The sequence below is a fragment of the Melanostigma gelatinosum genome, assembly GCF_949748355.1.
Source record: "Melanostigma gelatinosum genome assembly, chromosome: 20".
Lineage (NCBI taxonomy): Eukaryota > Metazoa > Chordata > Actinopteri > Perciformes > Zoarcidae > Melanostigma > Melanostigma gelatinosum.
In genome coordinates, this window is record NC_136653.1 from 13,090,269 (window position 1) to 13,117,717 (window position 27,449).

Sequence of the window (27,449 nt, forward strand, 5' to 3'; positions counted from 1 at the left end):
AAATCTTGTGCAGGTTTACCACAAATCTTATGACGGTGGTGAAATGCAACGTGACTGCAGTCTGCTGCCCTTTGAACTCTATCATAAACACTGGGTCCTGCTACATGGCATGCTTACAAACATGATAGGAAAATGATGTTATCGGCAGGAATGACAAAATGATTTATGATGTTCATTCAAGTCTTTCATAAGAGTTACCGTATTTTTTATTTTACACCTGAATGGCATTTTAAAACCTATTTTCTCAGTCACAAAATAACTTCATTAGAGGTTTCCATAAAGTCTTTACATCCTTTAGACTCAATATAATATTAAACTGTTTAATGAGAGGCCATTTAGGATTAAGTAAAGCAACAAAAATGAACTCATTTCAGACAGCACAATATCAAAATATCATTCATATTATCTTCCCCTCGATAGAAATACAGCCAAAGTTGAGTTAACGTATCGTATTTTCATCAAGATTCTTGACAAATGATTCCGAGCTCATATACAAATCCCAAATCGATCACATTCTGCCTTAATTTACACACAATTATTACTGCATATCACCATCAATTCAACTTACCAGTATATAGTTCCCATGGCAGACAGCTGTGTACAGACACAGAGGCACATGCGTCTGCACGCAGCCGTCCTCTTTCTCTTTCCTTGAAACTTGTGAGTCGAGAGAAGCCCCACCCTATCGTGACAACCTTCTGAACTAACAGGCAAACCAGAAATGTGTAATGACATAACAGATATTGTGCCTGTGTGCATGTAGGCGTGTGTGTGTGTGTATGACTGGGTAATAGTTCCTGCTTTAACTTCCCTGTCACAATCCTTTGTCCTTTAGTCAGTCAGTGGTGAAATGCCGAGGCTACATTTCAATACGATGATCTTCCTCATGTGTGCTCAAATAAATCAAAGGTAGCCCTTACATACTCAGCTCAAGTATCAGTTCGTTATTTTATGTTTTGTGTAGAATAAATGTGTTGCGTGTGGGTAGTCTAAGTAGCTCAAGGCCGAATCTACCACCAGAGGGCCCCAGGGCAAAAAAATGTGTGTCCTGGAGTACTACAGTACCCATCAGCAAAGCCCCTGGCGTGTAGTATCTATAATTAGTGTGTATTTTGATTAAAGGAATCCATTTTGGGGGGAAATAGGCTAATTTGCTTTGTTGCCGATGCCAGATGAGAAGATTGATACCGCTCCACATGTGACAGTGGTGTCAATTTACTCCTCTAACTCTCCACAATAAAGCAAATGAGTGTCTTCCTCAAAATAAGGAACTCATGGTCACTCAAAAAAAGAAGGAAATGCATTTACAGGCAATGGGTTTATGACAGCAATACTCTCTCTTATACTCCAAACCTCTAGGGAGCGATAGAGAGGCCCAGCTGTTTCTCTCCCGTGCGTAAAAGAGTGTCGTTGATCAGCCTCCGCGGCTCGACCCTCCCACTAGCAGCAGAGTGACACGCCGTTCAATTGTTGCCTGGCCCTTCGCGCGTATGAAGCTTTGAGCGTCCTCGTACCAGACGGATAATAATAATAATAATAACAATATCGCGACAGAAACCGACCACATCTGCGCCGCGTAAAGCAAAAGTTGTGCCGAATAGTGTCGACATGGGGATCCGAAAAAAGACCAACAAGAATCCGCCAGTGCTGAGCCATGAGTTTGTCATCCAGAACCATGCAGACATTGTTTCCTGTGTTGCTATGGTGTTCCTCCTCGGGCTGATGTTCGAGGTAAGTCCCGACCCACATGTTGAATGGGAGAGTGGACCCGGACTGCTGCTAGACGGGCTGCCGAATGATCCGTTCTCCTGCAAAGCGACATGGCTGTCTGATCGTATTCTTCTAAACTACTTCCTCCCCTGATCGAAAGTTTTCCCTCTGCACGGTGGCCTCGCTTTTTGCCTTTTAATCCGCGAGATGTATTGATTTATTCGGGGGTATGTTTTCATAAAGGTGTAATGCGTTTTTGTCTTCATTAAAGCGACGTGTGCATTCGAATCCACTGTCCATCTGGCTGCTTCCCATGTCGAGATCGATATTTTCAAATCGCTCGTCTGCAGGCCCGATCATTAACACAAAAACACAACACACCAAAGTTGTTCACGTGTGATTGATGGATGCGTCTTCCAGCTCGTTTATGGAAATGTATCAGCTTGTTGCAGACTTGCAACATTAGTATCGGTGCGCTACAATAGTCGTGCAACGCTCTCCGCTGGGTTGGTTTTTGTGCGTAGACGTGTGTTACGTGGCAATCACACAACGACTGAGAGGGCTGTCATCACAGAGAATCCCGCTCGTGCCCCTAAAACGGAAAGTGTTGGAGCTCGAACGGCGTTCTCGAGGCTGCGGGCGGACTAACGGGACCCCGGCTCACACCGAACCGCCGACTCGGAGCTGCGTGCGGGTCCACTTTCACTCACATTTATGTTGCATTTCAAAAAAAAAAAAAAAGGATCTTTCATCCTCAGTGAAAAATCAGCGCCATTAGTGTCACGTCTGCGTCGATTTCGACTACTTCCTGTTTTGGTTCTACAAAGTAAAATCCCCTTTTCGAAGGAACAGCTGTTGCAACGTGTACATCGTGTCGTGGCGGCAGCATGAACATTTTTCAAAAAATGATGGCCGTTTATGGCAATTTAATTCACACAGTGACTACTTCTTCCCGGCATTGCATTTTAACTTGTCGTCAAATAGTTCTTTTGTTGTGAAGGAAAACTAAGCCGCTTCCCATTGTAACCTTATTATTTGGTTGTATTGATGCAGCTATACTCGCTTCTCTGATGAATATTAGTTGGGTCATTTTTAATTGCCCATCTCATATCAATCTAATTAAAGTGATTTATTTTAGTGATGTATTCCTATATACATTCAATTATAATGTTTAGTGTATCCCCAACACCTCCACAGAAGTACTTGGCAGAGCTTTATCACCCATTTATTCAGTTGTCACAGTAGTTTTGCACAGTTCCCATATGGCCTCATATTTATTGCTGATCTTTGTGTATTATCACCCTAAAATTGCTATAATAGATTGCCAAAATCACAGTTACGGTCATTCCATTTTAGTTCTTGCAGGGAATCCTTGATATATAAATGCAATGCTCCAAGTTTTAGGGTGTAAACACATGTAACCCCTTTTTTACCCCCCCCCCCATCTACAGGTCACCTCAAAGTTTGCGGTGTTATTCATAACAGTCCAGTACAACGTCACCATATCAACAAACGGTAAGTTAAGGGTTGAACTGATACTGCAAGTTTTGTCTTCGACACACAATGCAGTATTTTCTTCGAGTCGTCCTGCTGGAAGCCTCTCATTTAGATTCTAGAGCGGTTCTTCTTCACAGCTTTACACAAACTCATTCGAGAGCTCCCCCCCCCCCCCCCCCCCCCCCTCCTTTGGAGCTAAATTTAGTCTGCCTGATTTCTAAAGTTCTCTTGTGGCAAGTTTGTGCCGGGTGAATTGTGCTATGGTGGCTGGTGGGTTTTTTGCAGGCTGCAGGTGATTCAGTTCTTATCTGAGTACGTACCTCTGTGACTTATTCACAGCCTGTATCTAATCACACAAATAACGTGCACCTAACTCTGCTGTCGTGAAACGAATGAAGTTGCCCCACTGTGGTTTTTCTTAGTCTTTCACCAAACTGTTCGCAGGGAACTCCGCTCCTGCGTCGTGTGTCTCCGTGCTGCAACTCATCGCGTTGTTCTCCGTGTTTCTCAGATAGCAGGCAGGAGGCTGTGTAGATAATATGTCTGTTATGTTAGTATGTTAATATGACATGTTATTGTGCTGAGGCGGTTCATGTCAAAGGGGTGTAATACTGCAGTCGTGACTCACTAATCCAAACACCTCACCTCGGGAATTACGGTTATTAAACGTGTGAATCACTTGATTACATTTAATTAAAATGGATCAACAGTTATTAACAGTTCATGTTAAGGATGAACAGGGTTCATCTGATATTGTGGATATTGGTGAAACACATTGGGCCTCGTGCAGCAACATTCTCTTAAAGCTCTCTAATATTTTTCTTTTAATGCAAAAAAGATGCACCGAACGTTCTTAGCCATTCAAATCTGGTGTTGTGCTGCGTGTGCAAATACTGCGGCACAAGCCCAAGAGTTTGAGAGATGGCACCAAAAAAAAAAATGTACACGTAATATAGTAAGAAGAAGAACTTCAGCTGTATTTCAATTGAGGCGTCGGTACCGGCGTTACAGGAAAATCAAAAAGCATATAACATGTGAAAATGTGATTATATGATATTCATGTGTCTGACCTCTACGCATGCCACTGAAGGCCCGGAGGAGACGGCCGTGAACCACTTCCACCATGGCATCAAGGACTTGGCCACGACCTTCTTCTACATGCTGGTGGCCATCATCATGCATGCCATTATCCAGGAGTACGTGCTGGATGTAAGTGAGACGCAAACCTGCTTACACAAGACTTTCATTTTGAGCGCTGCTTTTTTTTCTTCTTTTTTTTTTTAATTGTCTGTCATCTTTGCAGAAAATCAACAGGAAGAAGCACTTCTCCAAAACCAAGCACAGCAAGTTCAATGAGTCGGGCCAGCTCAGCGCCTTCTACTTAGTCTCCTTTGGCTGGGGCGCAAGCATCCTGCTTTCTGTACGTACACTAGCTAAGCTGATGTTGTTCTTGGCAACAGATGTTTTACCCCCCCAAAAAAATCATGTCCATGATTGTAATGTAAATGCCTCTTTGTTTGTAGGAAAAACTCCTGTCCAATCCAGTCAGCCTGTGGGAGGGCTACCCGCACACACTGATGCCGTAAGTTTGTAACGTTGATGATGTGTGGAGGCCGTGTGCATTTTAGAGATACTTTTTCTTTTTTTCCTTTGTGGTTTAAATAGACAACAAATGCTGTCATGTGTTACTTTATTGGTTGTTTTACAAGCGCTTCAAGTATGGCTCTGAATTATGAAAACCTTTTCATTTTTCAAACTCCTGTTTTCCCTCAGATTCCAGTTCAAATTCTACTTCATTTGTCAGCTGGGCTACTGGTTACACGCTCTGCCAGAACTGTATTTCCAAAAGACAAAGAAGGTGTGTGTGTGTGTGTGTGTGTGTGTGTGTGTTGTGATGCTTTAGTATGACGTGCTGTAGCGTCCGTCTGGACCCTCAGACTACTTCCTGTTTGACTTCCTTTGGTTGTGTTGCATTGTTTCAAAGAATCGTACTCGCCGTGCTTAAATTCCACGTGCAGAGTAAATATTTCGCGTTCTTGGTCCATCATCCTTTGTGTTTACTGTTTAGGAGGATATTCCACGCCAACTTGTGTACATCTTCCTGTACCTGGTCCACATTGCAGGCGCCTACATTCTGAAGTAAGAACTGGACTACACGTGTCGAACATGTGGTGTTTGTCCTGTGTTTGTACACTGTCCTTCAGGGGAAAGTTATTGGTGTCTCTGTGTTGTAATAAAGGTGGAATTGTGTGTCTTTCAGTCTGAACCGTCTGGGTCTGGTCCTGCTGGTGTTGCACTACTTCGTCGAGCTTCTGTTCCACGTTTCCCGGCTGATCTACTTCAGCAACGAGAACAGACAAACGGGGTGAGTTCCCATGTTCAGAATGGTGTGTGTGGACTCATCATTGTGCGACGGTCCGTGAACGTTTCACCAGTGAGGCATTACTGGTGGTGAGAAAGTCATCCTCTTGTCTTCCAGTTTCACCATATGGGCCGTGTTGTTTGTCCTTGGCCGGCTGCTCACCCTGTCCCTGTCCGTCCTCACCGTGGGCTTTGGCCTCGCCACATCTGAGAATCAAGGCTTTGATTTGGCTGCGGGGAACTTTAACATTATTTTTGTTCGGTAAGTGTGTCGGAGAGGAGAAACGGGACTATTTTATCCTGAAAAAAACCCACTCTTAAATGGAGTTTTAGCATTACTGGAGTTCGATGCTATATTCTTGTCCATTTCCTTGATATGTTCTTAATTCCCATGGTGTAAATCCGTCAACATCAAGTTGGCCGCTTAGAGTGAAGGATCAAAAGCTTATTTCTGCTCTCACCGTGTAGTACTGAGGTTCAACAGTCATACAGGAAGGGCTCCATTGTAGAAGAGGAAGAGAGTTGTCCACCAACGCCAGCTTCAATAGATTAGAATGAAAGGAGTATGTCACTAGTCATTCTCCGTACATAATGGACTGCTTTGGATAAGAGGAGCTGAGGGTGGACCAATATTCTTCGACAGGGACTTGAGAGAGGTCAAGAATTCGTATCTGATTTATAGCGGTATCGATGTGTGACACGCGGCTTCTTCATCAACCTTTTTTTGATTTGCCGACTCTTTTAGGATCACTGTCCTGGCTGCCATCTGCCTCACTCAGGCCTTCATGATGTGGAAATTTATCAACTTCCAGCTGCGCCGGTGGAGAGAGCATGCCCAAGCTCAGACTTTGAAAAAGAAAGTGGTTCCTTCCAAGAGCAAATCAAAGAAAGACAAAGGTGAGCAACGAGCACAAAGTACGACGCACATTGACTTTTCTTGTAAATGTGTTCCTCCGGACATGAGACGATGTGCATTTCTTTGTATTTTATGCATAATGTTTATGCGTACATAGGAACTAATTTGGATGTGTCCCTTTTTTGTTTTTAGCCAATGGAGTAAATGGAGTGAGCTCCCACGCGGCCGATTCACCAAGAGCAAGAAAAGAGAAGTTGTCATAAATGCATTCCTCTCTGTCGCGTCCTTCCCAAAGAAATGATCTCAGCCCGTGCTTTCGTGGCTGCATCCAACCAACAGTCCCTCCAGCCCCCCTCCCCCCCCCCCCTCACCCCCTCCCCCCCCCTCATCCCCTCCCCCCCCCGCCCGCCCACGATACGCATTTTCAGCCCCCACACAGGACTGACCTCCCAGCTGGACTTCGAGAGCCAGAATGCATTTAGCTTTGCTTGCCGGCAGTCGTCCAGCACGCCTTGATTTAAGAATCATTGCTCTGCTGTGCCACTTTGAATAAAAACAAAACAAATTCCCAAACAAACGATGGGGGAACAAAAAAAAAAAAATTCCTTATTTAAGAAGTGCCTATTGATACAGATTGTTTTGTATAGGGTGTGTAAAAAAATAATTCAGGAATGATGCCTTCAGTGTTTAATGTCTCTCCCAAGTCAGGTCATGTCAATGCTTTTTCCAAAATAGTGTGTATTCCAGCTTGTGATTTGGTTCCCTTTGTTTTTCTTGTATTTATAAGTGCTAGCAGCTCCTCTTCTTCGCCTCTTTGGAAGGATATTTGCAAACTTTTTTTTTTGTAAGAATTTCCTAATAGTATCTCTTATTTTTCCATCAGTGACGGTTGCATACAGTCCTGTTTATAATCACTGGGTTCACACCACAGACTGTTCAAACTCACACAGCAGGACATGTGTTTTTGCCGTGTCACTGGCCAACAGATATGATGGGAAAGCAAAGCAGAGGATTTTACAATATCCACTCCTGGATAGAATAGTGAAGTGTGCATAAATGCAGCCCAGGAAAACAGGAGACATCACCCTGTACTACTACTACTACTATACGTAGATTTAGTGCAAAACTGCCACTAAAGATGTAGTAACCTGATGTAGTGTTTCATAATCTGAGTTTAAAGCATATTTTAGTCACAAATCAACATATCCCCTGCCATGAAATTATGCTGACTCTATTGCCGTTCTGCCTATAACACTGTCATTAACACACTTTGTGTTTTAGTTTTGAGTCATATGAGATGACGTTATAAGAGATGGAAAGGAAAAGGGTTCATTGTATTTGTTTGTCCCTGCACATTGTTGCATAAAAGGTAAAAATGTCCACAAGAATGATATGTTGTTAAAGCACGGACTGAGTGCGAGAAAACCATATTTTGTTGGCTCTTTTTTTCCCCCCTCAACCCACTACAAATGTGCCAAATGAGCCTGATTGACTGTTTATATGTATTTCGCATACATGCCATAAAATGAATTTACAAAAGTATCGTAAGAAACAATCGCCTCGATAACGCTGGTTTATTCTAAAGAATTAAACCCCTTAACTGATTTTAGGTACACAGTAAGTCATGGTTGTCTCCAGCAGCATATCAGAAGTGTATTTGGTTTTTCTCAGCTTGTCCTGATTGTTTATCTTACAAAGGAATAAAATCTTTATTGAAAGAAACAACTGTCAAGAGTTATTTTTCTTTAATGGATATATTGTTAGGAACCTTGAGCAAAAAACATGGAGAAAAAGAAGTCTGTTGTCATAATTTGTTCCAGTTATGTCATCAGTCACTGTGTAGATTGTATAACCCAACATTTATGTGTAAATGGTGTTTCAAAGCCTCCTCATACAATTATGTGCACACAAATATGTATTTTCTACTGTGTAGAGCACTGTTCTGCACAAACCTTGCCCTTAGATAAACAAACACAAACGAGAAAAACCTACAAAAATGGTGGTGTGTGGTTAAATGCGTCCACATGGAGTTTCTGTACTCCACAGGCACTCTTGTTCATATACTCGTGCAGAAACCACCCTGTTGGTGTTTCACCTATCCGCCACTTGGTGGCAGTGTTGCACACGTTTTAAAGGAGAGAAAACGCCTCCTTGCTTGCTTGATCTATGGATAGTTTGACCACGCAGTAAATCAAGGCACCTAAACTAGGACACGCTTACTTGTAATATGTCTAAAGACTGACATGTTAGCGTGCTGTTTGCGTTTTAATGTGGTCATATAGTAAGATGGCCAACAAAATTATACAGTTTGGAGAAAAACACTTCTTTTTTTTTTTTTTTACTGTTTAGTTACAATGTCTCTATCTTTAAATTAACTAGATTGATATTGTTAAGGGAAACTTCAACTGTCTTCTTTTTACCATCCTTTTTTATTTGTTGAAGGTAAACATCTTTGAGCTTAAACATGTTGGTAAACAGTATTTCCATTAGTGTAGATGTATTGGTTTAAACACCCTTTATCACTATATTGGTAAATCTGAGTTGGGATAGGGGGGGGCATAGTTTCCCCACCTCTTAAATAACAACATACATTTAAAGATTAGATACTGACAGTCGTGACACTGTGGGGGCTTTAAGTAACTGTCAGTGTTTTTTTTACTTGAGATTAAATGCAAATGAACGCAGTTCGATCAAATATGGAGAATCGTGTCATCCTTGAACAGGTAAATCAGCGTTGAGGGTTTGCTGAGTTGATACTGCTGGAAGCCCCGTGATGTGGTTTGGTGTGGGGGAGGATAGCAGCTACCAGCTCCAGATAAACACTCAGCATTGGTTTGCACAGCAGGAGTAACATGGCGGCACAGTTAGCCAGCAGAAATGTTGTTTCACTACCGCGAAGGTCAGAGCGGCGTCTGATAAACGGAATTTAACAACGAGGACACGGACAGAAAGTATCAAATCGTAAGTAGCCACACGTGTTGGTGCTCGCTGCCGAGACGGGACGTGAGTGTTTTCGTTGTGGGGGGGAAAAAACCGATCCAATGCGAGGTCTTCAATCTCGGTTGTGTGTCTGTGTCTGGCACAGGCTCTCGCTTTCGGCGTTAGCTCGTTAGCATTGTTAGCTCCTCGGCTAACCCCGCTGCCTGTGTCAATAGTGTTTTCTGCAGCGAACTCAATTTAGCGAAGCTTTTGCAAGCGAGTTACTCCCAATGTTTGTCAGCCGGTTTTTTATTTAGTGGTGACCTATGTATACATTTGGTGTGCCATACACATATAGCGTGCACAATACTTTAATATGTCATTGTGTGGGTTTTTTGTGCTGAGTGAGCGGGTGACCGTGTATACAACACCGGACGAAGTTCGCCAGTACAGCAGCAACGTAGTTAGCATGCTAGCTGATTAGCCGCAGGCTAAGTCTGGCTGCTCGGTACGTCGTTGTCAGAATAAACGAGTGAGTCAGGACAGCTCTTACCAGCATGTGTTTGAGCGGGCTGCTAGCCTGGCTTTTTGTGTGGTGTTAAAAATGCTACTATGTAAGTTTTATTAAATTCCTCCATGTGTTCAGGGTGCAGGGAGCATATTCTCGTTGTTTTTGCTGAACTCATGTTTCTCTTGTGTTACTATGCATCGTCGAGGTGCTCTACTACGAGGATATATGTAGCTGCCAAGCTATATAACGCGAGCACTTTAACCAGTTGAAAGGTCTCCTTTTTAAACATTTGGACGAAAGTGTTCAGAAAGTTTGTCCGTGCACTCGGGGACGAGAAACTCAAAACTGTCGCTCCAAGCTCGGAGGAGGAAAAACGGTGCTTTCAGTTTGTTGTGGCATTGCGTTCCCAACACGTCATACAACTTATAATTACGTGTTAACACAATTTGCGTGGCACTCACGCGGGGGCTTAATTGTGTGAGATGTAAACTGAGGCAGGACTTTTAATAAAACACAGAAGGTGCTCTCTGAAGATGTAAGGTGCCCATATAGAATGCAGGGGAAATGCTACCCAGAGTTTTGACTTGTGTGTGTCTTTGTTGTGCCTGCGTTGCACTCCTAATATGGGGCCCCCTTGCTTGACTGATTCGGGACTATACAGGCAGACGGCTTGTGCCATTTCGGTGATTGTCAACGCTCCTCACGGGTAATGCTGCAGGAACGCATCTCGTGGAACCAGTTGAGCAGTTGCTGTTGCATCACTCTGCCCACCTGATGGTGCACAGCAGCAGCACCGGTGTCACATCACCCGACGTTGAGCTTCTAATAAGATATGTTGTCCAGCTGCAACTTCAAGGGCTGGATCTCAGTCAGCAATACCGGCAGCCACACAGAATGTAAACTCAAGGGATTTAAAAGAAACAATGATGGCATGTGGTTCATACTTTTACTTTTGAGCGATGAGGTCACGGGGCATGCATATGGCGCCTCCCCTAGTTGCAAAGCATGCAGTCCTGCACAGATGAAAGCATGCATTCCAACAGTATGCATGTACAGTGTATGTAGTAGTATTGCTTTGCTTGTATCTTAGGTCTAAGCATACTCGTCTGCTGTTCAGATTCCTATAACAGGGCTTTTGCGTGGAAAAATGTGTTTTGTGTCATCTCGACTAAACGGTACAATAGACCGACTGTGTTTTGGATGATGACCATTCCGGAATTCATGCAAGCGTGTCTGCAAGTATGTGGATGTTTATACAAGGATAACTGACTGGCGGTTGTTTTGTTTTTTTCCACACTGACTTAGCACAGTTTAGTGTAGTGTGTGTTACCTTTCAACCCATTGTATAATACAGCTTTAGCAACAGGTGTGTGTGACATCGGGTCACATGGTCTGGAAGCAATCTCTACATTAATGTGTTGTTTGTTTCTATCAGTCTGTTGCTTCCTTCACACAAACCTTCTGTGTTGTTTAGCTCTTTTCGGGTCGCCCATCCCATGTTCAATGTGTCTTCACGACTCCATAAAACAAAGCAAAGTGTTTTTCTATTGCAATTGGAGACACTCCTCTCGTCTTGTAATTGCTGACTTTTGCCCTGCGATAGGCTCGCTTTGTTGCGTCACCTGAGTGATACTGTAATCATTTGACCCTTGCTCTGTTGCATGCACTGCCAGTTCTCGGGTTGTTGACTGTTACAGTTTGCCTAATATGAGAGTCCTTATATAACTAATGAGTTTTTTTTTTTATACTGCAGTGCACACCCACTAATGTAGAATTAAATCCTGTTTTTTGTAATTATGTCAGACATGCTTTGTCATTTATGCAGACTTTTCATACGTGTTGTTATGAGACAATCTTTACACTAAACACCGGTTTTTGAGCTTAAATGAACTAAAGTAGTGGTTGTTACAAGGTTACAAATATGCGAACGTACATCTTAATATATATATATATATATTTTTTTTTTCAAGTTATTTCATTTCCGAGTGGAGACATAATGAGAATCATACTTGCAGTTAATACTGATTGACGCTTTGAATTTTGTGTGCAAAATCAGTAGTGGCATCTAGCTACACAGCATTATCATAATGCCATTATGCGTTAGATATATCCGGTGGATAATCTATAAGATTTTGTCAGTAAATTCAATTAAAATGCAGATTTTGTGTATTAAAGTCAGTGAACTACATCACACAGATGTTGGGATGAATACCTAAATCACACAAGGACCCCCAGGTTATTGTGGCCAGTTGTTATTGGGGCTTTAAGCTGAACTTATTCCAGGCTTGTAACCACGGCCCCACTGGAATCATAAGCAGTTTTAGAAGAATGAAAAACTCTCCTCGATGCTTAAACTCGCTTACTGCTGGAATGATTCGTCCGTTCATCGATTAGTCCTTCAGGAGACTATTAATCTGCAACATTTTAGAGAATCAATTAATTGCTTATATCAAATTAGAAACTAAAAAGCCAGATTTTCTTGTTGTAGATTCCATTCTTTAATATCTTGTCTTCTAGAATAGAATACTATCTTTGTGGCTTGGACTGTTTATAATCTTGAGTTGCAGCCCTGAATACCTTACTGGGCCTCGTTATTTGAACATTCTTATCAGAATACTTATTGTCGGATCTCAATCTAAGAAGTACTATGTTGGAGATTTATTAATGCTGAAGTTTTTAAATGTATGACACCTAACCAATCTAAAAGACACTTCTGTTTAAATTGGACATGAATCCCCTTTTTAAAAATGGCACGTTTTACGAGTTAACTCGTCCGGCTCCTCTTCTTTCCACACACTTCTCGTGGCGAACAACATTACGTTGACTCATTTGAACCAGGCTGGAAAATGACATCCCTGTCTCTGCCGCTTAGTGCGTCCAGCTCCTGAACAACACCATACTCCTCCGCCTCATACTTGGTGTGTGTACTCCTTTTTTTTTTAAATTTATTTATTTTTTAAAGCCGAGTCAAATGACAGCATCCAGCGCTGGCAGGAATCTGAGATTTCATGAGGATGTTGCAAAGTATTTCTGCCCTCGATCAAATCTGCAAATTTCATTCTGAAACCGAATGTTAGGATAAACTGGTCCGGGTTGCTTTGCTTTTAGGGGAAAACCACTATGACCAGACCAGTTAAAGAAGACTTGAACTATTAGCATTTTCCCGTCTTTTTCAAATTTAAAAGATGCCAAACTGGAAGATAGACGGGTTACGCAATCCCCCACCCCCCGGTATCTGTTTGTCTCACTGGGCATCTCACCCTGCTGTCTCTGCGTCGGTGTTGTCATGGAAACAGCCGTGTGACAGGTCCTGGGTGGGCGTGAGGGATGAGCTGTGGGGAAATGGCCAGGTTTTTACAGCATAGGGAGAGAGGATGGGGGGGGGGGGGGGGAAGAGAGAGGAGAGGAGAGACGTCAGAAGCGAGGGCAGAGATGGTTGATGGAGAGCTGAGAGGGCTTCGACATGGAAGAGGAGGAGCCGGATTATTTACTCGCGCTCTGCTTCAAGGCGTGTTGTCATTGTGTTGTTCGGCTGACCTCAAAGCAGCCCCCCTCCTCTCTATCTGTGCTAAGAGTTTAGGTCCTGTCTTGATAACAGCAGCCGGGCACAGGATCTTTTATTGGTTGAACCGTAGAACTGGAATTATCAGAGTACAGCGCTTTGTCATTGAGGAGCTATAACAATGAAGAGAAGTGTTGCCAGATGTAAGCTAAGTTACAGTTGTTTGCTGATAAAATAGAGCCCACATTTGCTCTTTAATAACTTGCACCTTTTTTGTCTTCTGTTGGCAATCGAGAGGTCCAGTCCGCAGTGAGTGACCGTGGAAGAGTTTGCGTCTCAGAACAATTATTCAGGGACATTTAAGCTCAATGTTGGCAAACAAACCCTGTTGAAGTGGCCTTGGCTCGTCCAGGTGGGGTAATTCTCTGTGGCAGTCGGTTTGTGTTAGAGCGATATGCTTAGTTGAATCTGTAATGTTTTTGAAAAACTGAGATTTGTAACCTCACACCATGGGCGGCCTCGAGCTCCGCTCCCATGGAGACTCCGAGGATCTTTAGGCTCGCAGGATTTCGACGGCCCGCGCTCCTCGACTTATGTAGGTCAGCTACAGCGAAGTGCATATCGATCTCCCGAGCCAGATGATATTGTGGCGTCTGCTGCTCATTGCGAAAGAAGGTGCCCTCAGCCAGTTGGGCCTGAGCAGAGGAGACGGCAGCGGTCACATGACTGTGACGATGCTTCTGCAGCTGTTTTCCCTTTTTGTTTTGCGAGGCTGGTATCGCTTAGCTGTACAATACGGTAGATCTAATAACTGTTACTGTTTCTGAAATCGCCACGTCCATTTGTATTCACGCTTCCCATCGTAATTTACTGATCCGATCGTGGTAATAAATTAAAAAGTACTTATTTAAACATAAAGCGCTTAATGGAGAGGCATAAAAACACACCCGTCCCCTCAAAGAATGATACCGGTAGATAATAAAGGGGCAGGATGTTATCCACTTGATTGATACCTTGATAGGAGTTGTGTGTAAAGGTTAGGCAGCGTGGTTTGAAGTCTTACTTTGTGCTTTCCCCTCTGCCACAATGCGTTTGTGGCACTGGCTGCTAGCATGTGGTTGGCGTCTTTCCCACTGCCCAGGGTGGAATCCTTGGCAGGGAGGGAGGGAGGGAGGGAGGGAGAAGTTGGATTGAGCAAGCTGCCCCGGTGGAGTTGGGTGGGTGGTCCAAAAAAAATGCAGTGTGAATCTGCCCCTCAGAAAAATCTGGTGCGCCATCTTATTCTGGGTTGGAGGTAAGCGGCGGTATCGCGGGCCGGGCTACGCTGGTACGGGATGACGTGTGCAGAGCAGCAGCGTTTCTCACTCACTCGTAATAAACCAGAAGAATGTGGGGATTCGGTTTTAGGCTTTTCCTTTCTGTACACATTGTGAGGGTCAAACTCAGACCAGTTTGAGTTCCCTTCTTTCCCCCCTCCCTCTCTCGTTCTGTCTTTCGCTCGCTGCTGACTTAGCAGTGTTCCCTTTCTGACCTATAATGTGCTTTTGCTTGCTTTATCTTGGCTGTTTTCAGCGCGGTAGGGAATCTCCTCAGCTGATGCATACATGGCCAATAAAGCTGATTCTGACCAGTGTTTCCAGTCCATACTGTACAGTTCAGGAACACGGTAGATTAACATTATGGCTAGATTAAGCACGGCCCCCATCAGCTGAAGTACTTGTTTTCCTTTTATTAATCACAAGAGCATAAAATGTTGCGCAGGTTCACGAGCCTCATATCGCGCCCCGTTAACTCCCACAATTAACCACAAACGGCGAGTGAAACGACCAGTGATAATAGGTGAACATGGCGTGCATGTAATTCAGCTCGACAGGAAGTTACGCGGTGGACATGCGGCCGTTGTTTTTCAAGCAAGTAATCTAGCAATAGTTTTCTGAATTAACTATGGACTGAACAGACACTACCTGCTAGTGTGATAGATATATCGTTGGGATGATAATGAATAGGTCAAATACAGCCGGTCTCTTTTTTTTAATGGGGGTAAGAAAGCATGTTTCCACCTTCTCTGAGCAATGAACACGCACTACACGTTTTAGAAATTGAGATGTCACTAAAAGGTAACGATGGTCACTGTTATGAAGTTAAAGGCCATTCTTGTCCTTGTTAACACAGGGAGATTAATTCCTAGTGTGGAGTTTTCTGAAAGAGTATCTTTAACCTTTTGCTTTTTCCTTTTTTTTTTGTATTTCTGAATACTGGCATAAAAGATGATAGAACTGAAATTCTACATAATCTATTCCCCCCTCTAACAGGACAGCCAAATTACCTATAATTGTCCCGTGTGTAGTGTGTGGTGTGTTTGTTTGCATGTCAATATGCTTCCATTCATGCCTTTTCACTCCAGAGATTTGTAGTTTTGGCACCTGATGTGGGCCGTCAAAACAAAACCGCCTCCCATCTCATCTGGCAGTGGAGCGCAAAACAAAGGCCCTGATTGGATAAGCGACTACACAGGAGAGACAGAGCCGTGACGCTACGCTGATGCTACAGAAGCTGACGGGACGGTATCTAAAGGTTCTTGACCCTAAGTAGGAATGAACCACTTATAGAGTTCCTTCTATTTCAGTTAGATACAGAGCTGCTACTGTAGTTGGATATCTTTCTCGTGTACTGTGTGTTTTTGCGTCTATACCACCGGGCTTTCCACGAGGATACGGATTAGTCAGCCAGTGGGTTCTAATGTCACCACCGTGCCATCTTATGGAATATAGCGTATTATTAAAAAGGAAAATTAGGTTTCTTGTGTGTTTTTAGCGCACACAGTCTATACATAGCTATGACTGTTTAAAACCATGTCTATTCCTGACGGGAAAAGGGAGAGAAGGCTGCTTCACTTTGCTCTGTCTGGTCCAATTACCGGTACATGTTCTACTGTCGGCGCGGCAGCGCTTTTAATCAGGTAATGCCGGGGTTTAAAGTCATCCCCTGCAACGTCCTCTGCAGATTATTACCCGTCTCACACGTTGGTTCAGTAAGCAGAAGAACCCTATGCACTTCTTGTCAGGACTGCGCCGTAGGACCCCAGGACATCCAGCAGATGGTGGCAGAGTGCGCCTTAATTAGGTTTTGTGGACTGATTGGACTTGGCTCACCTTAAGTGGGTTCACCTGCGTAATTGCCTCAAGTGTATTTAAGGCGTGTCTGTACCTTGCCCTTCGTTCGAGCCTCATGTTTTCTTGACACGTCTGTTCCTGTGTTTTCCCTCTGTGGGATATCTTATTAAATTCTATCTCTTTTTGGCTCCTGAACTCGGCGTTTTGTATCTACACTCAGTACCTTCAAGTTGGACGTGACAGTAGGCTCGAACCAACAACATGAGTGTAACAGGCGCCGAAGGAGGAGACGTCAGCCTAGCCCAGGTGCTCGGCGCTGTGGAATCCCAGGGAACCTCGATCCAGCAGATCCAAGCCTGGATAACCCAGCAAATGCACCAGCCGAACCCCCCGGCTGCCAAGACGTTCCTACAGACACCAGAGCGGTATGACGGCACTCCAGAGACCTGTCAGGGATTTTTGACACAGTGTGACCTGTGTTTTGTCATGCAGCCTGATCAGTTCCCCTCAGAAAAAGCTAAAGTCGCTTTTATGATTTCGCTGCTAACCAGTAGAGCTCTAGTATGGGCTACTGCCCTATGGGAGGCAAATTCCCCACTTTGTGCTAATGCAGTAGAGTTCTCCAAGACACTACGCCAGGTTTTTAACCACCCAGTGAGTGGCAGAGAAGCAGCACGCCGCATCAGCTCGCTCCGCCAAGGAGCTAGACCTGTGTCTGCATATGCCATAGAATTCCGCACCTTGGCAGCTGAGTGCAAATGGAACAATGAAGCACTTTTGACCACTTTTTACAATGGCCTATCTGAGGCGGTCAAAGATGATTTGGCTAGTCGGGAGTGGGGGGTCACTGTAGATGAGCTCATAACCACCTCTATCTGCCTCGATCAGCGCATACGCGAAAGGAGGCGTGAGCGCAGGCTTCCCAATTCGGCACCTCCCCAAGCGCATTCACCACTGGGCGCGTCGGGCCCCACTGCTCAGCCCGCTCAAGCGGAGGCAATGGAGGTAGGCAGGTACCGCATTACACCTGCAGAACGAGAGCGACGCCGCAGAGAGAGATGCTCATTAGGAGGAGGGGACAGCGTAGTGAGCAATTTTGTCCAATCTCAGTACCCCAACCCAGTTAAGCGCCTCTGCCTGAGGGCTCGACTCACCTGGACCCCAGAGAACCCGGAGAACATCCCTATCACGGTGCTGATCGATTCAGGCTCAGAGGAAAACCTGATGGACTCTGCTCTGGCCACACGCCTCGGTCTACCTATCAAGGCCCTTCCCAATCCTGTGAAGATCCAGGCGCTCGACGGACGACCCCTAGGCTCCGGTAAAATTGACTTCATGACACACCCCTTACTACTGCAGATTGGGTCACATACAGAGACTGTTTCTTTGGCTTTAGTCCAATCCCAACATGATAGAGTAGTACTAGGGTTTCCCTGGCTTCAGAAACACAATCCCCAGTTCAACTGGTCCACTGGCGAATTTTTATCATGGAGCCCAGAGTGTATCTCAGCCAAACATGTTACACCTGTGATGAAGTGTTCTGTTGCCTGTTCATCCTCTGAGCTCTCTTCAGTCCCTGCAGAGTATCATGACCTAGCTGAAGTATTTAGTAAGACTAGATCTTCAGCACTTCCTCCTCACAGACCTTTTGACTGTGCCATTGACCTGTTGCCTAACACTATTCCCCCTCGGGGACGACTATACCCTCTCTCCAGCCCCGAGACTCAGGCCATGGAGGACTACATTAGCGAGTCTCTTAAGAACGGGCTTATTACACCTTCAACTTCACCAGTGTCAGCAGGATTCTTTTTTGTACCCAAGAAAGATGGTGGTCTACGACCATGCATAGATTACCGAGCACTGAACAACATCACAGTAAAGAACAAATATCCGTTGCCACTCATGTCTTCCGCTTTTGATCTTCTTGGAGGAGCTACAGTGTTCACTAAACTAGACCTGCGGAATGCTTACCATCTGGTCCGCATCAGAGAGAATGATGAGTGGAAGACTGCTTTTAGCACCCCCAGTGGACATTATGAATACCGGGTAATGCCATTTGGTCTGACCAATGCTCCTGCTGTGTTCCAAGCCTTTGTAAATGAAGTGCTCAGGGAGTTCCTCAACCGCAGTGTGTTCGTTTACCTCGATGATGTGCTAATTTTTTCCAAGTCCCTCACAGAACATCGCCAGCACGTCCGGCAGGTCCTCCAGCAGTTGCTGGACAACCAGCTCTTCGTCAAACTGGAGAAGTGTGAGTTCCACGTTACCCGCACCTCCTTTTTGGGGTATGTCATCTCCCCCGATGGAGTAATCATGGACGAATCCAGGGTGCAGGCTGTACTGGACTGGCCGGTTCCCGCCACTCTCAAGCAGGTACAGCGTTTTGTGGGGTTTGCTAACTTTTATCGCCGTTTCATTCGAGGCTTCAGCTCCATAGTAGCACCTATCACAGCAGTGGCCCGGGGAGCCCCAACCAGACTCAGATGGACCCCGGAGGCGCAAGCGGCGTTCGAGCATCTCAAGGCTCAGTTCACGTCAGCCCCACTGCTGAGGCACCCTGACCCTGCCCTTCCGTTTGTGTTGGAGGTGGATGCGTCCAGGTCTGGTGTTGGAGCTGTGCTGTCCCAGAAATCAGGTATGGACAACAAGACGCACCCATGTGCCTTTTTCTCTCGCAAGCTTAGTGACGCTGAGAGGAACTATGACGCCGGTGACAGGGAGCTGTTGGCCATCCTAAGGGCACTTGAAGAATGGAGACACTGGCTGGAAGGTGCGCGCCACCCATTCACAGTCATCACGGATCATAAGAACCTCCAGTACATCCGTGAGGCCAAGCGCCTGAACCCCCGACAAGCCAGGTGGGCCCTGTTTTTCACCAGATTCAGGTTTATCATCACGTTTCGCCCCGGCACCAAGAATGCCAAGGCTGATGCCTTATCGCGCCAGTATGACGCCAACGTTACTGACCCTGTCCCTGAGTGCATCATTCCCCCCAGCTGCGTGGTGGGACAGGTGACGCTTGCCCTGGAGGACGCCGTCCTGCGTGCGCAAGAGGAGGATCCAGGTCCTAGTGGAGTACCCCCGGGCCGTCTGTATGTCCCGCTCAACGCCCGCTCTGAAGTTCTACAATGGGGGCATGACTCACCAGTGACGGGCCATCCTGGGGCTGCCCGCACGATGGAGCTAGTCAGCCGCCGCTTTTGGTGGCCACGCATGAGAACTGACATTGAGGAGTATGTTCACGCATGTTCTGTTTGTGCTACACAGAAGTCAGGAAACCAAGCCCCGGCGGGCCTGCTCCACCCCCTGCCGGTTCCTTATCGGCCATGGTCCCACTACCTAAGCTGCCGTCTGCGAAGGAAACCGCTGATTTGGTGGTCCGAGAGGTGGTGCGTCACCATGGCATCCCTAGTGACATTGTCTCTGATAGAGGGCCCCAATTCATGTCCAAGTACTGGAGTGCATTTTGGTCCTTGTTTGAAACGTCTGTCAGTCTTTCATCAGGCTACCATCCGGAGAGTAATGGACAGACGGAACGCGTGAACCAGGAGCTGGAGAAATACCTACGCTGCATGGTATCATCCAATCCGGGTGCCTGGAGTCGAAAGCTGGTGTGGGCTGAGATCGCCCACAACCAACTGAGTGGGTCCTCCACCGGTATGTCGCCTTTTGAGGTTCAGTACGGATATGTCCCGCCATTTTTTCCCTCTCAGCAGTCCGAGTCAGCGGTCCCCTCTGCGGATGCTGCTGTGGCCAGATGCCGCCAGGCCTGGAAGAAGGCCCGTGCTGCGATTACACGCGCCACCGAAACCCATCGGATCCAGGCCAATCGCAGGAGACGGCGCGCCCCGACGTTCCGCCCTGGACAGAGAGTATGGCTCTCCACCAAGAACCTGCCTCTGCGCACGGACTCCAAATTCACTCCCCGGTTCATCGGTCCGTTTCCTGTGGAGAGGAGGATCAACCCGGTGGCTTACAAACTCAGACTTCCTAGGACTCTCCGGGTGAGACCAGTGTTTCATGTCTCTTTGCTGAAACCTCTCTTCTCCTCGCCCTTGTCCAGGCCTGCCCCACTGCCGCCGGCCCCGCGGGTCGTCGCTGGTGGCCCTGTCTACACCGTCCGGAGGCTGCTGGATTCCCGGCGGAGGGGGCGAGGCCTTCAGTACCTGATTGACTGGGAGGGCTACGGCCCAGAGGAACGCTCATGGGTGCCCTCACGGCACGTCCTGGATCCTGCCCTCATCCGTGCCTTTCACCGTGCACACCCTCTCCAGCCTGGCCCACCTGGAGGTGGCCGTCGGGTGGGGGGTACTGTCAGGACTGCGCCGTAGGACCCCAGGACATCCAGCAGATGGTGGCAGAGTGCGCCTTAATTAGGTTTTGTGGACTGATTGGACTTGGCTCACCTTAAGTGGGTTCACCTGCGTAATTGCCTCAAGTGTATTTAAGGCGTGTCTGTACCTTGCCCTTCGTTCGAGCCTCATGTTTTCTTGACACGTCTGTTCCTGTGTTTTCCCTCTGTGGGATATCTTATTAAATTCTATCTCTTTTTGGCTCCTGAACTCGGCGTTTTGTATCTACACTCAGTACCTTCAAGTTGGACGTGACACTTCTTTCTTGCTCCCTAATTTAAATCTGATTCGATCCACTTGTATTTAGTTGCGTTTTGCAGATTCGTCAGACGCTGTGTGCGTGTTTGCTGTGAGTCGGAGCGTCGGCCCGTCACATTGTCTCAAGTCTTCGGCTGATGAAGTGACACAGTTGTGTCTGCTGATCTCCTTATCCCGAGTCTGCTTTCCACTGTACGGCCTCAGGCCACGGGAACTAATTCCATACAAACTGTGACCCGCTATAAAAGATGGTGGACACGCAGGCACAATAGATGATGTGCATTTGACATGCAGACGAGTCACAAGATGAGCTTCAAATCTTAAAAGCATGCCGTGTACAAAGATTGATCCCTTCTCTCTCTAACTCTGCATTTCCATGGCTCTTTGAGCTAGTAGCTACTTGCATGTGCTATCTCTTGTCATGACGACTCACCACTTTTTTTTTTTTGTCGTCTCATGGCCTTTAAATACACGTGTGTTTACTGTTCCTGAGGTCACAGCTGAAGGAACTGGATGTTATTTGAGCAACAGGTGTGACAACAGGGTGGCACCTGCACATCCGAGCAGCCCATTGAAATCTGTGCCAAAGTGTATTAAATGCGTTCTTTATGGGAGGGTATCTGTGTATGTCGATGTCACAAAAGCTACAGGATTTGTAGTCCAAATAGTACAGATCGTTAGCAGCCCTCTTCTTCCTAACCCTCTTTGCATCGATGGTGAAAGAAAATATACAAATTTATATTTGATAGCGACAATGAGTATGAAGTTAGCAGTAATGTATCAATGAACTTAACAATGCAGTGCGTTTACAGTTAATTTCTCGGTGAATCAATGCTGCAACTTGCATCAAGACAAGTTCATATGTCTTGCTTGCTGATTGCAGTATAAGGGGTTAGCCTCAGGCTAGCAGCAACAGCGGCCTGGGCTCACTTAAAGTGGGCTGACCTTTTGAGATGAACCAGCTGTTGTCATTTTAGCGATGAGCCGTTCCTGAGTTTTGCTAAAAAAAAAAAAAAAAGTTTGCATAATATTTACTGACGGCATTAATCTGTCGAGATTGTTACTGTCGGTTAAATGGTTAATAATCAACATCCCTAATGACAATGCTTCCACTTTCTGGCAAAAGTTAATAGATCAGTTGGTGTGGTTTTTTTCACATCTTAAAGAATATATAGATATATATCAAGGTGTTCCTGATCATGGGTATCGTTGCTGTGCTTTAAAGCTGTACAGTTAAACATCTCCCCAGAAAGAAACCCGTACAACCACATTCCTGTCATTCTGCTGTTGAGCGTCACCACTGACGTTTATGGGTGTCGAGTGCCTTGTTCTTGGGCTTCCCAACACACAACTGAGGCTGTACGTTTCAGAGTGTTACGGCCAGTCCATCGGTTTAAACCGGCTGCTTATAAAAATACTTCTTAACCTATAAACTGTCACAAGCCCCGTTTGTGGCGAAAAATGTATACATTGAGGAAATCCTAATCTGATTATGGGATTTACCACACCTCCCAGTTGCTCTTATGTGAACCAAAATCAATTGATTATTGGTTAGGATGAGGGTCTTGACCAGACCTTGGTGTCACTAGAGCTACACAGCCAGGTGTTTTCATTAGGATGGACATCAGCCCTGATTCTTATTGGATTGAAGGCCATTATTGGGCCCCTCAAAAGGCACCAAGTAGCGGCTCCATTGGTGTTTAGCCTTTCGGCGACCTGGCCCATTACGGTCAATTTCTAGCACATGAACCATCTACCCTTTGTGTGCCATCTCAACCCGATTAGCCGGATCATTAGCATTGTTAGCTCAGATGGAGCCCATTGCCAACTCTGGGAGAAAGAAGGGATTACAACGACACCCACGGTTTGGCTTCAGGCAGCGTTTCTGCTCACATCCCATGATCAATCCGCTGCTGTCGAAAGACATTTACATTTTTTGTTTTTTCTTGACTGCAGTGTAGCACATTCAAAGCTGCATGAACTTTGAAATATGTTGTGGTTATTCAGTCACATCATTTTGTTTTGTCCCAACATTAACAATAATGTGAGCTTTTGGGCTGAATTATGAACCTGCCTGTTAGTTTAAAGGGCTGCACTCTGTTTAATGAGAGCTTGAACTTTTAACCTGATGATCTTTGACCTCCTTTAAATACCAACAGATGTGAAATACTCCCATGATCCCGAGAAGGTGTATACGTTTCGTGTTTTTTTTCTTCTTTTGCGTCATTTATTTTTGTGACTTTTCATATTTGTACTTTTTTTTTTTTTGAAAGAGGTGTCACTATGATTTACAAGAAGCGTATTGATTGTGTCACACCAGCATACTAGGTAACATGAAACTCGATTTAATGTTGCCGCTGAGGCTCGGTGACAGTCTTGGCAGGGTGGTGTGTTTTTGTTTCGGTTCCACCGTGTGTCATTCAGCGCTTCCGTGCCAAGCATAATAGCCCGTCAAGGAAGGGAAAGCTCCACAGGTCTTTCCTGAGAACTTCTTCTGTACCAGTGTGTTTGGCGATGTGCACACTGGCGGGCAGACGTCTGTGCACGCGTACGTCTAATGGGACTCGCCACTGGTCTTGGATCACACCGCTAATATCACAGGAAGAGCTGGCGTGGCTCAGCTGGTCTGAGATATGTGTGAGAGGCGGTTTGCTCTCGTACTGGCTCGCATGGAGCATTACACCTGCATATAAAAGTATGTTCATCGACAACGCACCAGCAGTCGGTATAATGACAGATGCCTTAGTTTTGCTTGTCAAACAACATTTTTCTTTTTTATCTACCGGTACCTTTGATTCAATACTTCCTGTTGTATTGCTGAATAATTTTATGAGAGGAATCACTATCCGTAAAGGGGATGTTCTTACCAATTACATTTCTAAACAAAGAAAATATCTGTCAGCTGGACGTGTTCAGTGATTCAGTTTGGCATTTTTTTTTTTTTTTTTTTTTTTTTTTTTTTTTTTTAAATGATCACTGTTCAACTAGGTCAACGGAGTGTTTTCACACTTCTGCCTTGTTCTGTCACTCAGTCCACAGATCAAGGGCCGGACCGAGCATGTGACTGCATTAAAGCTCAGAGGAAATTCCTCCAAAGGATGAGAACTGAGAGTTATGCAGAAAAAGAGGAAGGTGGAGTTGAGAAACGCAGAGTCATGAAATTGCACCAAAATTTGGTCGAGACATATCAGCTATTTTATACTTTTACCATACTTAATGTATGGTATAATATAGATTTGCAAGATTTTTTGTCAAGATTGTACTTCACAGATTTCGGCTATTTGAGTGAATGTGTAGCAGCAGTTTCAGAACGCTGAATATCACCTTTCCACATGGCTCCGGGTCAATAGGGGAGTTGGTTTCCTCTCCGGTTATGTCAGAACATGACGTCACGTGAGTGCATTCCTCAGCTGGCTTACTTTGGCAGGTATTTGGGAGAAGTCACCCAGGCCAAAAAAAGGGGGGGCTGGCTGGCTCTCCCTTCATCCGGCTGCATGTAGAACGAGACGAGCGCTTCCTCAGGGACCGTTCTTTGGGAGCTTCTTCCATCATAGTCCTTTTCTTTGAGTTACCAGTTGCATTTTCTAATTATCCAAATGGGAATATCATTAAAAATTTAAACTTTTCTCCCGTCTAATTAATTGTGTTCCGTGATTAAAAAAAGACACGATGTAATGGGCTTTGAGGTTCCCGAGGAGATGGACCGACTTGCAGCTCCATGCTAACTTAATGCAGACAGTTGGCACCCGATGAGATGACTTGTTGAGAGTTTGAAGCACATTAACAGTTAACTTGAGTTTCACATTTTACATAGTTTAGCTTTGACTTATAATACAGAAGTACAGCATTTTGTGTTGAAATAACTGTTTTCTTTCTAATTAACTGTGTGTGGGTGTGTGTGGGCGTCTGGGTGTGTGTGTATTGAAACTCATGAGTCAGTAAGACTTACTCTGTGGGGCTTGGCTGTGAGAACTCCCGGTATGATTTGTAATACGCTGTTATGCAGCATTACTTTGTTGTGATAATTTTTCTACGCAGATGTTGCGCCGATTACACAGGAGTTTACAGTAGTTTCGCTTCTTGTGCAAATTAATGATCAAACATGGACGGCATGCGGTTCAACGTTTTATTTTTTTTGGGCTTTTGTGATGAGCTGTCCTTGTCTTCAGTGTGTGGGGAGTGGTGTTACTGTGGGCTAGTATTGTTTACAAAATATGGATTATTTTGAAGCATTATTATTACATTACAGTGAATAAAATAAATGCCGAAACAAAAGCAAGGAAATTGTCTTTTAATACAGTAAGTGCTGAAACAATGAATCAGTTAGTTGATTGACAATCTGCAACAGCTTTTTTTTAAATATGTCAGAAAATATCACTTTAAACCAAACGATTAATCATGACAGTAGATGAATCGATAATGATAACAAATGTTAGTTGTAGCCCTAAATATATTCTTATATCTTCACTTGTCATGCAACTAGAGTACAGAAATGGCCCAGTACAAACTTAAAGCCTTCCTTTACTATACACTGTTGTACCATGGTAGTGAGAGTTGTACTGATGTACACCGCGTACTGTACTGTTATTTCTCTCAGCAGGGACACGTGGACGATGCTTAAAGGTTTCGCAGCATTAACGTCTTGCAGCAATGGCCTGAGGGACTCTCTGGACTGAAACCAAGGTGAGAAGCAACGCCAGCTCTCTTTTACACGTGCTGTGCAATGTGTCAAACACACAATGTACAGGTGATGCAAACTCTTTTATCGTAGCTCATGAAGAAGAGATTAGACTTGTGTGTGTGTATGGAAACAATCCAACGTGGCTGTGTTTTATTGGCTCGCGTCTCCAGCTGGGATAACTGTTTCCTGTACATGATCTGAATTCTCGGCAGTTTGTGGCTGATTTGTCTTTTTTTTGTTTTTAAGGGAAGCGCTTTGATGGTGGTTTTGAAAATGAAAATCTCCTCGCATTTTCCACTGTCATCAGATAAGCAACATCGTGAGAACTTTGTTTAGTGGTCAGAATTCGGTTTTAAACAATGATTAGGTTTCGTCTGCTTAATCCCCCCCCCCCCTCATTTCCCCCCAAGTTCTTGCCTGACTTTTTGTCAAAGTTAGAGCTACTTCTGATCCAAAAGTTCCGTTGGTCTGCAGTATTCATCCTTCATGTGCGGAGAAAGGAAGAAAAAAAAAAAAGCTCCACTCTTTCGTCAACCACCATTCTCTCTGTGAGGCCATTTACTCTACAGGTTAAAGTTCAGATGGTGTTGGCTACAATGTGTCCTTGCCAGCAGTTCTTACAAAACCATATTTGAGTGGACTCAAAATAATAGTTTGCGTTAGCCGAGTTTGGTTGCAGTTAGTTAAAATGGACTTTAGTTCACTGAGCATTTGTACTTTTTTTGTGGTCAAGTGCAAAATCCTTTTTTTTTTTTTTTTTTTTTTTTTCCTCTTGCCGTATTTATATTTTCCTACGTAATATAGCTGACGTAGTGCACTCGTAGGTCAAAGTTGACCTGCAGAAAAAACAGATGAAGTCAATTCAATTTCCTATAGCGTCCTGCAGTGCTTTTTATAATATCTGAGGATTGAGTGTCATGAACGATATGCAGACGTTTGAATGTGTTCTTATGTCAGCAGCATCACTTTAGAGGCAATCGGGCAACCTTAAAACTGCTATTTAGACTCTCAGTATGGAGGGATCATTAATTGAAACCGTTTTGGTTCAGAGAAGAGTTTCCAGTGTTTTAACAGAACTCAACGAGGTGTTTGACGTCTAGGAAACCCAGAGCCACGGTCCAAAATTAACTTTTTGCCTTCCCGGCCAAGGTGGCTGCGCAACGAAAACATTTACTGCCCAGGCATATTTTTTAATTTTTTTTACCAGCCAAAGATATTAATGGCTTATGTGTTTTTTATCCTGTTGTAGCATGTTCAGTTTTCTTCAGATGGTTAATTTCACGGCGGTAGAGACAGACTGGGCTGGACGTCCGGTAAAAACTTTTGGGATTTTTTTTTTTATTTGATGCGGCTCTTCCACTGGATTGAAGTGACGGTAATCTCTATAAACAGATTCTGCAATCATTACTGTTTACGTTAAAGACATAGGCCGGCTCACTGTTGGTCAACTGTATTAATCTCTCACGCAGCCGCAAGCTTATACCCACACTGGGGAAAGCTCCTTCTCTCTTCGGCTCCATTCATACCACAGTTGAGGGTCTGGTTACAAAATGTGTAACAATCACATCAACCAAATTATAGCAATTTGCTCAATAAATATACTGTGGACTATGTCAACATACAGGCCTAAAATATGCTACCTGGGTCAGTTGAGACTATCAATCCAGTGCCGTCATCCACGGATCAGTT

General features: G+C 44.8%; 2 protein-coding genes across 2 annotated transcripts in view; both read left to right on the forward strand.

The window, feature by feature from the left end:
* The first annotated feature begins 1,447 nt into the window (after positions 1-1,447).
* tram1 (translocation associated membrane protein 1) lies at positions 1,448-8,136 on the forward strand. Its single transcript, XM_079291857.1, has 11 exons — positions 1,448-1,731; positions 3,162-3,225; positions 4,298-4,416; positions 4,511-4,627; positions 4,731-4,789; positions 4,981-5,065; positions 5,276-5,346; positions 5,468-5,572; positions 5,687-5,830; positions 6,314-6,465; positions 6,617-8,136. Exons 1-11 carry the CDS (start codon positions 1,609-1,611, stop codon positions 6,685-6,687), a joined length of 1,110 nt encoding a protein of 369 aa, XP_079147983.1. The 5' UTR covers positions 1,448-1,608; the 3' UTR covers positions 6,688-8,136.
* A 1,116-nt stretch (positions 8,137-9,252) lies between these two features.
* The window catches only part of ncoa2 (nuclear receptor coactivator 2), a 51,513-nt gene continuing 33,316 nt past the window's right edge, over positions 9,253-27,449 (forward strand). Inside the window, 2 exon segments of the mRNA XM_079291765.1 lie at positions 9,253-9,385; positions 25,677-25,762. The gene's annotated coding sequence lies outside the window, so the exon portion shown is untranslated.